Raw genomic sequence first — 16,193 nt, forward strand, 5'->3', positions numbered from 1 at the left:
AACTGCCCCCCAACAATTCCTAGTGCAGATCTCGCAGGAAAACAGCCTGTCTAGATTTAAAAATGCCCAGTGATGAAGAATCTACCACACCTTCAGAAAGTTGTTCCACAGGCTAATTACTCTCACTTTAAAAATGTATGCCCCATTTCGAAGAGCCCATGATTAAATATTTGTTCCCCACATAGATATAGACTGATCAAGTCACCCCTTCACCTTCTCTGTGTTAAGCTAAATTGACTGAGCAAGTTGAGTCTCTCACTATAAGGCAGGTTTTCTAACCCCTTAATCATTCTCGCAGCTCTTCTCTGCACCTTCTCCAGTTTATCACCATCCTTCTTGAATTGTGGGCCCAAGAACTGGACACAGGATTCCAGCAGCGGTCACACCAGTGCCAAATACAGGCGTAAAATACCCTCTCTGCTCCTGCTGAAGATTCCCCTGTTTATGCATCCCAGGGTCACATTAGCCCTTTTGGCCACAGTGTCACATTGGGAGCTCATGTTCAGCTGCTTATCCCCCAAATACCATGGCCCCCAAATTCCCAAGTGCCATGTGAGCACTAACACCCACCCTCCCACAGATGTGTGCAAAGCCCCCATTCCCCCATAGACACACGTAACCGTCGGCCAGATCTATGCACTGGCCCGTCTCTGAGACTTGCCACACTCACCCCATGGATTGCCCCTCTTGCCTCCAGCACATCCTGCTCCCAGCAGGGCCCACAGGAGCTTTGCCTCTGGGCTCCCTGGCAGCAGCCCTGGCTCTGGTGCCCCACTCTGGTCATTTATGCCCCCTCCTCCCAGGGGCCAAAGCCAGCCCAGCAGGGCAGGGGCAGCATCCACGATATGCAGACGCCTCTTGTTCAGTCCCCCTCCTCAGCCTTTGCCTGCCAGGCCCACTTGCCTCTACAGAGCCCCCTGGTGGCCAGCCACAGACACAGCCTGGGTTAGGGCCAGGGGGAGCTCCCCTGGCACCAGGTGGGGAGGACGGGATGCCGCTCTACCACCATTCCCTGTTGCTTTAGCTTCTGGGAAGGGCTCCCTAAGGACCCAAGTCGAGGCCACCTGACTGGTTCACGCCACAGTCACTGTGCATGGTGCTCTGTCCCCTTCCCGGTGTGTGTGTGTGTGTGGGGGGGGACACCGACCCAGGCTGATGAGCCAGCAGAGCGAGATCTTTTCACTCACGCAGGGGACACTCATGCTTTAAAATGCAGAGGTCCCAAGTTCAATCCCTGCTGCCAAACCCCGGGGAGCAGGCAGCATTAGACAGGGCAGCTTAGTGCGAAGGGTGCACTCATCAGAGCGTTTGTCTACATGACAGAGCCACAGGGCCCTTCTTCAGCATTGAGTCTGCTTCAAAGAGCCCCAGGGCTTGAAGAATGGGGCCAGCTACAGTCAGGATTGAGGAACACCAGCAGAGCTGGGGTGGGGGGGAAGCCCAGGGCTGGGTTAGCTGCGGGGGCTGCAGATTGGGACTGCGGGGCACTGACAAAGCTCTGTGTGTGTGGGAAGCCCAGGGCTTGCTCAGCAGGGGGCTACAGGTCGGGACTGAGGGGCACCGACAGAGCTGTGTGTGTATGGGAAGCCCAGAGCTGTCTCAGCAGGGGGCTGCAGGTTGGGACTGCGGGGCACTGACAAAGCTCTGTGTGTGTGGGAAGCCCAGGGCTCGCTCAGCAGGGGGCTACAGGTCAGGACTGAGGGGCACCGACAGACCTGTGTGTGTATGGGAAGCCAAGGGCTGGCTCAGCAGGGGGCTGCTGGTTGGGACTGAGGGGCACCGACAGAGCTGTGTGTGTGTGGGAAGCCCAGGGCTCGCTCAGCAGGGGGCTGCAGGTCGGGACTGAGGGGCACTGGCAGAGCTCATAAGATGCCAACTATCCCTGTTTCAGAGGCCCAGTCCCTACTTTTTCTGGAAGCATTTGCAAGCCTGGCCCTGTGCAAAGCTCTCAGCCTGAAGGCTTTCACCGAAAATGAAAGGTGTGTTCCTCTTCCACCCCGTGTCTCCCTATTTATAGCATTCAAGTGGTGGCAGGTGTGTGCCGGGCGTGTGGGAAGCTCCAGACTGGAATTGCAGGGCATGCTGCAGATCCTTGGTGCAGCTTCATTGTGGCTCTGGCCTCGGGCTGGGGAAGCACAAGGCAGGATTGTGGGGCACTGGCAGAGCTGGGATGGGAGCTGGGTGATCTGCCCCATCCTTCACCCACTGTACCAACTCAAGCCTGTAAGACCAGCCGCTCCCTCCTATGAGTCTCACACATCATTCAGTGAAAAGGGGGCAGTGTCTACAAAAACTCCGCCAGGGGAATCCAGTGCTGGTTAATCATCCGCCAGGCCATGGGATCCCAGTGCTCTGCCCCAGCTGTCCAGAGGCCCCACATCCCCTTGGTACTGCAGCCTAAGCAATGAGTCACCCAGCACCTCAGAGCCGGGGCCCCCAACTACAGCCCCGCACCTGGCTCCCTGAACAGGCCCGGACAGTCAGCTCCCCCCACCACTTGGGAGGCTTGGGAGAGAGCAACTGACCATGCAGTCCCCTCTGCTTTCTGAGCCCGTTCCGGAGTGACAGCACACCCCCTGACCCAGGGAGAGCCCACAGCTGGAGCCAAGCACAGCCCTGCTGGGACTGGGAGCACTGCCCTGCATGCTGGGGGGAGCCCCCCTGGAACGAGAGGGGCGTGTGCGGGAGGCAGCCAGACAGGCTGGTGTGGCCCCTGCAACGCTCTCTCTTGCAATCACTCCTAACCGCAAGGGCCAGCTGTGCCTTCTCCCCAGGATGGGCAAACCCAGCAGGCCCATCTTAGTAGGGCAGGAGCACAGCAACTGAAGTGGGATCCATTCAGGCTAGAAATAAGGCAGGCATTTTTAAAGGGCAGGGGATCCACCTCGGGGAACAGCTCGCCTAGGGATGTGGATCCATCACTTGGAGTGGAGGCCAGCCTGAAACGGCGCTCTCACTCGCCCAGGAGCAATGGCTGGAGGCAGGAATCCCTGCCTTGGACTGGCTGGCCTGCATTAGCCAGGGAATCTGACAGGACAATCACAATGCTCCCTTCCAGCCCTAAAAGCTACGAGTGGCCTAGTCACAAACACCTTGGAGCCAGGACACCTGGGTTCCATTTCCAGCGCTATCGCTCACTCGTTGCCTGAGCTCAGGCAAGTCCCCAAGTCCAGCATATTCAGTGGTTTTGGGAGCCCAGCCTGAGACCCAGGGCATGGTCTCCAGAGGCGCTGAAGCAACGTCGATGGGAGCTGGGGGTGCTCATCTCCGCTGCACCCTTCATGCTGCGGTTTCATCGCCCAGTCCATCGATTCACACCGCATACCCTGGTGCAGCAGAGGAGGGTTACACCCTCGGGGTCCCAAACACAGGGTGCTCCTGACCACTTGAAAATGCTGCCCTGACCCGCTCCATGCCTCAGTTTCCCCACCTGTGAAATGGAACCAAAGCTGGTGGCATTCAGGGCAGAGAGTCAGTTTGGTTTTACAGCATTTGAGCACAAAAGTCCCAACCTGTCTATTCATCTCTGTGCTCCCTGAGAGCCCTGCTGCACTGACAAAGAGTGATGCTCCTCCTCCACCTGGAGTCCAGATGGAAGAGCTGGCCCTTAACTCTCTGGGATACCAGGCCCTGAATGCAGGGGGCAGAGCACAAAAGGGACCCTGGCCCTTTGCTTTTGTAATGGGGAGAAAAGTTTTAATGGGCATAAAGTCAGTGGGATTGTGCAGGTGGCTGGGATTGTGCCGGCGGCTGGGAATGTGGCCCGTAGGTTTCTGGCCAGTGAATTCTCTCATTCCTGGCCTGTTTATCTCTGCATGGGAGCTCTCCAAGTGGGCTGATGCTTTTGGGGTTGCCCCAACACCTGCTAAAACAGTGGAAAGACTCCCATTGACTCCAGTGGGCTTTGGCTCAACCAACTGGGGTCCCAGGCTCTGGAAGGAGCAAGGCCCAGCTCAGGGAGGGGGGAGCTGCCTGATAGCTCCCTTGGCAGAAAGGCTGCCTGTGAGCCGGGACACCCCAACATGAGCTGTGGCTGGCATAGCAGCCACCTGCCTGCCAGGGGAACTCTGCTCCAGAGGTAAGTCTGCCCAGGAGGCCAGTCACTGGCTGGCAGGCGCAAGACGCCTGGAGCACAGAGAGTCACACAGGGTGTCCCTGTCCCCTTTTGAAGAGAGACGCCAACACTTGAAGCCAAGGTCTTTACTCCGACCTCTCTGCACTGCCGCCTGAGGAGAGGTCAAGCTGCATCCACCGGGGGCTGGCACCACCATTGCAGAAGGGAACAGAGCCTGCAGGGACACGCGAGCCCACAGAGGTGTCAGGATCCCATGTGCCAGGTGCCGCTGTGGGGAGAGGGCGGGGCTACTGGGCAATGCCACATGGGCGACCTCCTGACTTGGGGGAGGTGCACACTCTGCCCTCACCTTGGGGAGGAGTGGATTTTATATTTGTTCTTTCTTCCTTTCCTCTAATCCAGTGGTTCTCAAACTGTGGGTTGGGACCCCAAAGTGGGTCATGACCCTGTTGTAATGGGGTCACCAGAGCTGGCATTAGACTTGCTGGGACCTGAGCCCGAGACCAGGTCTGAGCCCTGGGCTGCTGGGCTCAGGTTACAGCTTCCCCCACCTGGGGCTGAAGCCCTCGGGCTTCGACTTTGGTCTCCCGCCAGCTTAGGGCAACAGGGCTCGGATGGGCTCAGGCTTCAGTCCTCCCTCCTGGGGTCGTGTAGTAATTTTTGTTGTGGGAAGGGGGTTGCGGTGCAATGAAGTTTGAGAACCCCTGCTAATCCAATGGAAGTCTGTGCATGCAGGAAACATTGCAGCCAGAGCTAAAGCCACATGCCAGCTAGCCACAAAGCTCTGAGCGGGCTGGAGTAGGCTCCCCTCAGCACCCCCAAAACTCATGAGGTTCTAACTCTCGTGAGATGCATTTTCAGAGCAATTTCCATCATCTCCAGGGCTCATCGACTGGGACAGAAAACTTCCACCGCAATGTCATGGAATACCGATTCCAAAATCCCCATCTCCTCCCACCCCATCACTGAAAAGGCTTACAGTGACCTCTGCTGGAGAATTAGGTCAACTGCAGCCACATGGAAACCGATGCAACACTCAAATATGCTGGAGAGGAAGACAATCTCCCACCTCCAAGCTTGGAGCTAGTGGCTGACTGCTGGGCTATGGTTGGGACAGGCCTTAACGCTTAGGTTGACCTGTGCCCTGGCTGCAGGGAGCACTGACCCCAACCCTTAGACTGGCTCAGAGCATGTGGGACCCACCACTCTGGGGCAGCCCAGGGCATGACATACTCAGGGGCTTGGAGCAGCATCCAGGATTCAGGTAGCTGCTGATGGGAAGGCAGCGCTGTCCCAGTCAGAACAGGGTGGCTTGCATGGGCATCTCCCACCTAGTGGCAGCAAGACTGTGATGCCCTCAGACCCTGGCTAGAGACAGTGAGTTGAGAAGAACTGACAGCCCCAGGTGAAGGCTACGGGGCCTCAGATGCTTGCTTGAGAGGAGATGAACTGTGCTGGGAAAATCCTCCCTGAGTAGGTGGGGACCAGTCCCCAGCCCTTTCTTCATCCCCTTCCATGGCCCTTTCCCCTGGCATGAGAGGCCAGTGGCACAGTCCTCAATGCCCAGGGCTGGGGGAAGGAGACTTGTGCTAAGGACCTCTCCAGGCAGCTCATGACAGCACAGATAATAATCTGCATGTCACCTTCACCTGAGGGGCATGTCCTACAGACCTCGTTGCACAGCGGGGGAAACTTAGGCACAGCATTTGCCCAGGCTCACACAGAGAGTGAGTGGAGGGCTGGGAATAGAATCCAGGAGTCCAGACTCCCAGTGTAGTGCTCTAACCACTGGTTCATGCTGTCCTTGTCAGTCCTCCCATGGAAGCCTTGATCCCCCACTGTGAAGCTGGAGGGATGCGGAGAGGGGGTCTGTGTGGGGAGGAAAGCAAACAGTGCGTGACGCCTCAGAGAGACAATTGCTGCTAGGATGGGCTCTGGTGACACAACAGTGGCAGTGGACCTTTGGGAGCAAACCCTGCCACGCCCCCTTCTCCATGCATTTGGCATCAGCCCTGGCACCAGCACGGGACACCCAGCACCAGACTTACAGGCACTTGGGAACCTTGTGGAGACGCTGTACCCATGCACACTGCATCAGTGGGAGGGGGGACAGGGCTGGCAGCTTTGCTGTTTCTGGAGCAGGGAACCAGGACTCAGGTGTACTGGATCCTTTTCTCAGCTCTGCCACTGATCCACTGAGTGGCTTTGGGCAAGTCACTTCCCCTCTAGAAGGCCAGTAAGGCCACACAGCACTCCCCCTTCAAGGATCTCCAAGCATGTTACAGGCATTGGCCCATCAACCCTCCTGACCCCTTGTGAGGTGGCTCATGATCCTCAAACCCATGTTCCAGATGGGGAAACTGAGGCACAGACCAGGGAGGTGAGTGGCTTACTCACAGTGGCCCAGGAATCCTGTGGCAGGTGGGGAAGAGCACTGAGGTCTCCCTACCCAGGCCTTAGCCTCTAATAATCCTCCCCCAGGTGCTGAAGAGCTGGGAGACCCTGTAAGGCAGCCCCACAGAGAGGAGTCAATTATTGGTAACTAGGCTGCCTCCTCAGCTGTCATTGGCCCTAGTGTGCCTATGGGACAATCTGCAGATGGCTGCCCCCATTGTATCAACTCCCCTGGCAGCTGCCCCCATTGTACCAACTCCCCTGGCTAGTCAGAGTCCGGGAGGCCTATTCTCCCCTGCCTGGCACCTAGTGTTGTAATCTAGATCTGTCTGTCCCTGACCCGCCCCAGCAGAGCAGAGCATGGGGAGCAGGTGGAGAACAGCTCCTGGCCCTTTAAATCCTGATTAACACTGGGCCTTTAAAATGAATGTGAGGGTTAAGCCCTTCTTAACCCAGTGGACTGGGTCAGAGAGGAGGGGCTGGAGCTAGTCTGGGTCCCAAGGATTTTAACCTTCCCCCCCTGCTGAGTGCTGGTCCTGCTGACCTTCTTGGCCCCCCACCCCAGGCCAGTGGGGTTTTTAAACTGCATTCAGAGGAACCCCTTTGTGCCAGGTCCCTGGGGGGCTAGTTTTAATCCTGAAGGGTTTGCCCTCAAGGGAGGGCAATAGGGCAGGGAAGAGAAATTGTCTGATTCTGCCTCAAAACTTTCCTCACCCCCAAGTAAGCTGCCTAAAGGCCCAGCGTGGAAACAGCTGAGTGAAAGCAGGAGAGCCCTGGGACCCTGCCCTTTCTAGGGAGAAAGCACCTGCCTTTGGGGAGGGGAAGAAGAATGCTTCCCCCTTCTCTGTGGCTTCCATAGCACCAGCCCTCTAGAGCTCCCTGCCCACCCCTGTAACCACAGCCTGCTACCCACCCCTTAGCCATGTTTGGAGGGGGCCCTTTCTGCTCCCTTTGGAGCTTGTTCCTCTTGGCTGCACTGCTCCCCCTAGAGCTGAGTATGGGGGAGGAAGAGAAGGAGCCAGCTACCCTAAGTGCCCTGGCTGGGGTGTCCTCCTTGCCCCTCATCCAGATGCTGCTAGAGCAGGTCCCCAGTGTCTGGCCCTGCTGCCGCCGGAAGCAGCTGGCCAGCGGGCAGCCGCTGCGTTACATGCTCAACCTGTACCAGAATGTGGCAGACCGATCTGGAAGACCCCGCCAGAACCGTAAGCTGGGCACCAATGCTGTGCGCCTGGTCAGGCCCTTTACCAAGATGAGGCAGCCTGGGGCAGGTGAGTCACTAGGCATAGGGGTCAGGCAGGTTGGTCTCCTGGGGTGGGTGAGCCACCCGGCAGTGGGCAGGTGGGTCTCCTGGGGTGGTGGAGCCACTGGGGGGTTGGCTGGAGGGGGTGGGAGGAGATGATCGAGCTGGTGCCTCCCTGGAAATGGTTCTGTTACCAGGGGGCTGGTGTTTGAATGGGGGGCACTGGCTGCATAGTGCCCAGGGCTTGAAGGAGATAGCAGTGGGAAGGGCAGCTGTAGGGAGCTAGGAACCCTGCTACCATAACGCTGACTGTGCTTGTAAAGTCACCAATCAGGAGGATTCTGCTTCTTTGCCAGAGCTCCCCACCCTCAGTCCCTCCTCCTCTATGCTGCCTTTAGCTCCCTCCTGCTCTGGCTCACTGGCACTAGAACAGGAGAGCTGATCTTCTGGCAGCAGGTGGCCTTGCAGAGTCTTGTTGCTCCAGGCCTTGTTGTGCAGAACTGGCCCCTGTGTGGGTTCTTTAGATCAGGATCCCAGCTAGTGAGCCTCCCCCTGGCTGGGGGCAGGCTGGATACAGGGGGTCTCCCTGCTCCAGGGATGCTCTGCTCTGTACACTGGCACAAACGGCCATGTTCGTTACTGCAGCATGTTGGCCCTTTCCAGCCCAAAGCACCTGCCTGTGCTCCCTGGTGCCTGGAGCTGGGCAAGCTAGTGACAGGAAGGGTTAAGTCAGTGTCCCACCCACATGCTTCTCTGCGGGTCTTGTGCACGATGGGAACTGTACTGAGCTCTTGGCCAAGGAAGTGAACTCTCGACTTTGCCTTGTCACCTCTGTGCTGCCAACCTCACTCCTCCCTGCACACAACTGCTGTTTGTTTCCACCCCTCCTGCTCTCTGGCTGCACGGTGCTCAGGGACCCTGGTTACCTTGGGACTCTGGTTCTCATGGGCTTCTGGGTGGGAGGGGAGACCTCCATGCCCAGAGAGCTGACCAAGGTATATTGCCCTCCCAGGCACTCGGCAATCTACCCTCAGTCACAACCAGCTGGCCTCCCCTGGCGTCTGCTGCTGGCTGTTTGCAGGAGCACTCAGCTCAGTCATGCAAGTAGCAGCCAAGCGTAACTCTTCATACTAAGACTGTCCAGTCTGTTATGTCAAATGGAGCCGTGGGAAGGGGGTGTGTTCTGCTGTCTGCTGGGGAGAGGCCCAGAGCAGAGACTTGTTTCCTTCATTCAGCTATTTAAAGGGACAAACCCAGAGTCTGGGCCAGGAAGAGCAGTGCTTCCGGTTAGCTCTCTAATTGGGAACCATAAAAAGATTTTTGGGTGTGGGCTGGTTGCTGCCCCCTTCCTCAAGGGCTGGAGCCCAGCCTAGTCACAGCTCTGCATCCCCGCTGGTCTGTGGCAGGAGAATGAGAGTCTGGCTACTGCCTCAATGCGTCAAGCAGCGCGCCTGCTGTTCCCATTGCCAAGGAGGCCATGGAGAGCCAGGAAAGCTCAGCTGTTTCCCAGGCCTCTAATAAAGGGGATGTGATCAGTCTGGCCACGCTTTGCAGTGAGCAGGCTCCTCTTCCGCCCGCACCCCGGTGAGGTGCTCCTGGGACACCCTGTGTCCATGGGGGGGCAACGAGGTCCAGGAATGAAATAATTCTCTCAAGGTCACACAACCAGACCATGGCATGTTAAAGAATGAAACCAAGGTTGCCTGACTCCTGTCCTTACCACTATGCCCGGCTGCCTCAAGTGGATAATGGCATATGACTCTTGCCATGGCAGGTGTTCACATGCAAGGGGGGTTTAGGTTCAGCCAGAGGCTATGTGAGATGGTGCCACAGCACTGGCTCAAGGGAAACTCCTGCCCTCTTGGTGAGGGCCGAGGTTCTTCCCAGCTCTGACATGGCCTTGTCTTGTGCTGGCAGGCATGCTCCTTCCCTCCCCATCTGTCTCTGCTCCTCCAGGCAGCCCTGCAAGATGCTGATATGCTAATCTGGTTCTAGCACCTTCCTGGCTGGGGCTTTGTACCTTCTGGACTTCTCTAATGCCTTCCATGTGACCTTGATGCTTTCCAAATCGGGGGTGGGGGAGGAAATCTTTCGTGCTCTCTCTGATGCATAAAGAGCTTGAACAATTTAGAAGGAATAAGGTCTCTTTCAGAAGATCAGGAATATGGCTCTCTTGCTAGAGATCTCTCTGGGGCACCTGTGGGAGCAGCCTGGAGACTTGATACAGAGCATTCCTCCAACAGTTTGTTGGACACTTGAGTTAAATTAACCAAAACAGCTTCCCCTCTCAATCAAGTTTCACTTCCTTGATTTCTGTAATGATGTAAACATCTCCAGCTGTCCATAAAGCCTTCTAGGAAAAACCAGGTCAAAATTACCTGACTTTCTGACTTGAGGGACAAAACTACTTTCATCAAAAAAATAATAATAATAATCCTGTGTGGCACTCTTTCTAAAGAAGCAAACTGGGCAGAAAAGCCTGGTCTATCCAGGTCATTCTTAGTGCCCCTTTGAGGCCTTCAGGAGATGCATGGGAGCGTTTGAGCTACCTCCTAGGTGGGTGTGGGCAGTTCCAGGAGGAGAGGGTGAAAGGGGGCACTGGCTGTTCCAGGAGCATGGGTACAAACTCCCCAAAGTGGCTTGTATGTAAGTTTGAGGCTGTTCTGTCTTGCTTTTGGGAACACTAACTCCATCTCCTCCCTCCCCCCCCCCCCCCCACAGGTCCCTGGTACATGCAGACTCTCGACTACCACCTGAATGTCCAGCCAGGAAGTGAACATCTGGTGAGAGCCACTGTGGTTTATTCTAAGACTCTGCTAGTGGCTCATGGCCAGCTCTCTTGTGTGGTTCAGCTGGCTGGGGAGGCTGGGGTTCCAAAGCTCTCACCTCCTCAAAGAGGCAAGAGGAATGCCCTTGTCTCCTCTAGGATGGACAGCTGGGAGGAGAGGGACATCACTTCCCACTCTTTGCCATGGGCCTGGGACTCCAAGAAGAGCCAGCTGCTCCGCCTTAGTCACGTGTGTATCTGGTTGGGACCAGCTGATGGCTCAGAGCCTGAAGTTGGCTGGGAGGAGACTGCTTCTATGAATGACCCTTTCCTGTTGCTCTACCTCAATGACACTCGGAAAGGCCTCCGGGCCAAGACAGGGAAAGCTGGCTTGAAGGAGACTCCTGATGGGCCAGTGCTGAGTCGCAAAGCTCGCCAGGCAGGCAACCTCATCCTGGATCTCCCCAGCTACTCGCAGAAGACCAGCGCTGAGAAGGATGAGTGTGCTCTCCATTCCTTCCGGGTCAGCTTCAACCAGCTGGGCTGGGACCACTGGATCATCGCCCCCCACCGGTACAACCCCAAGTACTGCAAGGGCACATGCCCCCGCATCCTGCGTTATGGCTACAACTCCCCCAACCATGCCATCGTGCAGAACTTCATCAACCAGCTGGTGGACCAGAGTGTCCCCCGACCCTCCTGTGTGCCCTACAAGTACAGCCCCATCAGTGTGCTGATGATTGAGCAAAGTGGCAGCATCCTCTATAAAGAGTATGAAGACATGATAGCAGAGTCCTGCACCTGTAGATAAAGCCCTCCCCACTGGAACCATTCACCATGTCTAACAACCATCTGAGCTTGCATGAAGACATGGTGATTCTTCACTTGGCCTCCCCACTCCAACTCAGTCTATGGTGAACCAGATGCCCAGCTGTCTGAAGTAGTTTGCTTAATGTGCATTTAATTTTTTGCATTTTTGACAGCCCCCTCTACACACACACACACAAAAGGATCTGGGTTTTTAAGAAAGTTTGTCCAATTTTTTTTTTTTGGCTTGGTCCTCCGCCTCCATTGCACAATGGACACTGGGCTCTGCTGGGATGTTTTACAAATGGATTTTTATGCAAATGTTGTGGAATAGCAGTTTTTAAAGGGAAGAGTTTGCTGGGCCTTGTATTAAAGGACTGCCACTTTGTATCTTCTCTTCAGGGCACTCCTCTTCCTGCTAGGGAGCTTTACGGGACTGGATGGAAGCATGACTAGTCAAATGGCTCAGTCATTGGCAGGGCGGTGAGATGGACTGACATCTAGAGAATATACTAACTGTCATGCCATCTGGGTTTTGTCTGATGCTCTCTGAGCTTCCTCTTGTATGAAGAGACTGTTCCATCTGTGTTCGAGAACAGTTGCGTGGAAAGGTGGGAACTGGGCATGGCTCCAATGTACCAAGGGGCCATGGAGAAGGTGGCAATGTGCTCCTCAGAACTCTCTAGAGGAATAGTAGCTAGGCTGGAGTTGTAGGTGAGATGCCTGGAGCTTGGGCCTCTTCTACTGAAGATTTTTGGGGCAGGGAAGCTAAATCTTCTGCAGGCAAATGGAACCTAAAATGAGTCTGGAGCAGGGAGCGATGATGCCAATTGGTTCTAATACTCAAAGGCTTCCCCCTATGGGTCAATGTCTCCCTCTCACCAGTGCTGGCTTGTTGGTTTCTGTGTGGGTCCTTCACTTTAAGGGCTTCCATATACTTAATTTGAGTTTAGGCTGGTACTGTCCTGTGACTTCTGTATCTGCTGTCTCTCTGTCCAGCTCTGGCATTGGCCACTAATCCCAGTAGATCACATGTACACTTGACCTGTCCAAATAAATACCTTTGTAGTCTGCATCAGTAGCTTGTTGGGCTATGTGAGCTAGGGGCTGGCCAGAGGGCTCTAGAGACAATGCATGGTGAGGGGGGAGCACAGGATCTGGAGAGTCACTTTCTCAAAGCCCTGGGTCTTTCTGGGCCATGGCTTCAGTGGAGAGGGAAGGGCAGTTTTTAAAAGTCCTTCTCTAGGAACTGAAAAGAACATACTTCAAGTGAAGCACTAAACTTTTTTTTAATCTTAAAAAGGCAACCCCTTGCAGGGCCCGATGGCGTTGAGATGCAACTCATCTCCTAGCACTAGGGCCCAGTCACGCAAGGCCTCCAGCAAGTTCCAGCTAATCCCCTCCAGCTGTGAACTCTAGTAAATTGCCCACCTTTACTAGACACTTGTGTTTTAGACTCTCTTGGAACTACCTGAAACCCATCACTCCCCCAGATCAACTTGGATGAGATTTTAGTCTTTAATGCAACCTTTTTTCTTTTCTTTCCCTTTGGTTCAAAGCACCTTAGAAGCAGAGTCCAGAGACCTTTCTCCTAGTCTTTCCTCTTTACCTTTTGCTGCACCAACCTGACCCAGTTCCACTGAACCCTGGTTACAATGTTGCTTGGCTTTCATTGCTTTCCTTTCTGTGAATGGATTGTAGCCTGCCATAATCTAATGAATTCCTGTTACAGCCTGGATCTTTTCTATTTATTATATGCTGTATTTAAGTGTTATGTAAATAAATTGGTTTGTTTTGCTAAAGAGAATCCTAGCCTTTTCTTGGGCGGGAGGGACCTGTCCTCTACTGGCAGGTCTTTCTAACCACCCCTAATGTGCCAGATTTCCACTGGGCAAGGAGTGGGTTAAGAATCCAAGTCTGGGGGCAGACAACTTCAGGCAAGCAAGGGCTCTATCTTGATTCTGTTAAATAGACCCCATCTTGCTATGCAGCTCCCACAGGCTGAGTCCAGGCCCCTGTCTAGTTTTCCCCTTTCAGCATGTTCCAGGGCTGGTGACTGCTTCACTGGCAGAGGGTCTGCTGAACTTCATGTTTCTGGAAGTGGAAGGTGATTTGGGTGGCATTGTTCTTTCATCTCCCTGGAGGTCATGTGGACTCTTGGCCACTGTCTCAAGGCCATGCCATGGGATGCTATGGCAAAGATCCCTACAACACAGCCCCTCTGCAAGTGAGGGGATTTACTTCTGGGATAGCTAGGAAGGCCTGGCAGCTAGCGCAGAGAGGCGCAGTGACATACGCAGCAGCTGGAGCAGTGGGGTGCCCTTCTTGGGCAGTGCCCAGGAAACAATGGTAGCTACCCACAGACTGATGCACAAGCTTCAAAGCTCAGATCCAAAGCTGGGCTATGCCAAAGGACAATCTGAATCAATGGCAGTGCTGAGGGCAAGATGGTGGCTCTGAACCGGCCCACCACCTTTCCCCAGCAGGGTGCAGGGGGGGGGGGGGGTCTCCTCAACTGTGAAAAGAGCCAGGAGATGGACAATTGCAGAGCTAACCTGTGAGTCTGAGTGAGGTGACATGGTTTGCTAAGAAGGACTCAGATTCCTTCTTACCTCACATGCCCAGGATGATCTCTAGTGCTAGCCCTTGTCCACCTCGGCGACACTGCAGAAGAGGCTAAACAGTGTGCAATGTAAAGTGGTGCTTGGCCCTGAGCTGCCAGCCTTGGAGCCTGCAGTTGTCTGTCACTCCGAGCAGAGGCAGCAGCGAAGCATCCCTGCGCCCCACTCTGTGTGTGGCAGGCTTTCCCTGCAGCTGTGAGCAGAGTTCAGTCTCCAGGGCCTGCTCTGGCCTGGGACCCTCTGAGCTGCATTAAATGCCCCAGCCAGTGTGGGAGGAGACTGGCTGCTTGACTAGATGTGGCAATACCTGGGCTGAGGCTGAAAGGGGAGTTGCTGCTCAGGAGGCCACGGCCATGGCCCCAGCCTCTAGCTGCAGGTGGGGGGTAGTTGGCTTGCACAGGGCTGCCCCTCCCCAGGTGGAAGTTTAGTACCCGTGGATCAATGGGTTTTCATAACCCAGAGGTTGTGTGTAAAGTCATCCCAGATTTCCCAGGGGTGTGTCTGGTTTTAGGCAGCTATTGAATGAATCATTTAATTTTAGAAGATATTTAACAAATCCATATTAATGCAGAGGTGTGTTGCTGAGCTCTAGTTTGTCAGGCTGGCATGGGTCCTGGCTGGCAGTGCTCAGTCAGGGGACTTTGGGGCAGCAAAATTGATCAGCAGGGCAGTGCAGCTGTACAGCTGGCCAAAGGAGTGTCACAAATACCAGCTCTGCTTCAGGGAATCTTGTGTGCTAAAGTGTGTGTATGGGAAGAGAGGGGGATCTTTTTGAACAGCACATTCTTCCCTTTCCCACTGGCCAAGCTGGTGACTTTGGGGAAACCCCCTGACACTAGCACCCAGATCCTCAAAGATATTTAGGCTCCTAACTTCAATGAACCTGACCCTAGTGTCCCCCAGAGTCTGTGGTGGAGGGGGTGTCATGTCTCTCCTCCCCTTTGCCATGTGGTCTTAGAGGGAAAACTTCAGAGGAGCCAGTCAGAGGCTCAACAGCAAACAGAGGCACAGCCAGTGCAGGGAGCTGGGGGCATGCACTCAAAAGCAGCAAGGTCCGATTGCTTCTGCCCTGTGCTGATCTGCTGTCTGCTCCATGTTCCCCCTCAGTTCCTTCACCTTAGCCTCATTCTACCCCTGCCCATCCCTTTTCTCTTCTTTCTATGTAGCTTATCCCTACCCCCCCCCCCCCCCCAAAAAAAAATTACAAAAAACCCCACTGTGGAACTAACCTACCCTTTACTGCCATCATATTGGTTACTTGCTGCTTTGTTCTCCCCCTCCCCTATCTGTCTGTTCTATTTAGATGTCAGTTTTTCATTGTATTCATCTCCTTGTATAGTTAGATTGCAAGCTCTTTGGGACAGGTCTTTGTACAGCACCTTGCACAACAGAGTTCTGGGCTGTGATGGAGGCTTTTTGCTGCTACAGTAATATAAATAATAATAAAGATCCATACTGCTATAGCATCCTTATACAGAGGTGGCAGACTGTTGCTTTCCATTCACAAAGCAGGTATTTCCCATCAAGGTGGCTTCTATGCTACATTAGGGAAAATGGACAAAGAAAGAATGAATATAAAGTCTCCAGCTGAGGGGGAGCACTGTATCTCTTGCTTCATGCAAGATCCTCATGGACAGGGTTAAATGGGGAAGTGCCCAGGGAACAGAAGCTGAGCTGTGTATGCTGTAGGTGTCACCCCAACCCTCTGCCAATAGGGGATGTCACAGCTCTCATGGCCTCAATTATGCTGGTGAAATCAATAAGTATGAGAAAAGGATGCTGGTATGTTCTAGGACCATAACGTATAAGGCCAAGTGGCTTTTTCGGAGCAGGGGGGGGAAGGGGAGGACTGTTTTCCCACTGCTGAAAATGGCTAAAGACAGGCAACCCCCTCCCTGAATGGTGGGAAAATCCACAGTGAAATCCAGGAGAAATTAATGACCATGTTCCAGGGCCTCAGCCAGCTACTAATGGTAGGGAAAGAACTTCCCTTAGGGTCAGATTATTCTGGCGTCATCTGATCCAAAATGGGGGTTCTTGCACCTTCCTGTGAAGCAGCTGGTCTAGGTAACTGCTGGAGCCACATACTGGTCTGGAGGGACCGTGGTTAGCCAGTCCTAGGTTTGCACAGGCACTCTCTGTGTTTCACATGAACTGGGTGGTGACCAACTGTTTAGAAAGAGCTGGGTGAAAGGTGCTGGGTTGAGAGTCCTGGTGGCTGAAGTCCTGTGTCCTCAGAATAGGTACATGATGGACCAGAGCAGAGCAAGCTGCCCAGCCCATGCTGAG

General features: G+C 54.6%; 1 protein-coding gene across 1 annotated transcript; it reads left to right on the top strand.

Moving 5' to 3' along the window:
- The first annotated feature begins 6,896 nt into the window (after positions 1-6,896).
- BMP15 (bone morphogenetic protein 15) lies at positions 6,897-15,082 on the top strand. Its single transcript, XM_027818622.3, has 2 exons — positions 6,897-7,737; positions 10,431-15,082. Exons 1-2 carry the CDS (start codon positions 7,392-7,394, stop codon positions 11,285-11,287), a joined length of 1,203 nt encoding a protein of 400 aa, XP_027674423.2. The 5' UTR covers positions 6,897-7,391; the 3' UTR covers positions 11,288-15,082.
- The last annotated feature ends 1,111 nt before the right edge of the window (positions 15,083-16,193 follow it).

Source organism: Chelonia mydas, chromosome 9 (genome assembly GCF_015237465.2).
Source record: "Chelonia mydas isolate rCheMyd1 chromosome 9, rCheMyd1.pri.v2, whole genome shotgun sequence".
NCBI lineage: Eukaryota > Metazoa > Chordata > Testudines > Cheloniidae > Chelonia > Chelonia mydas.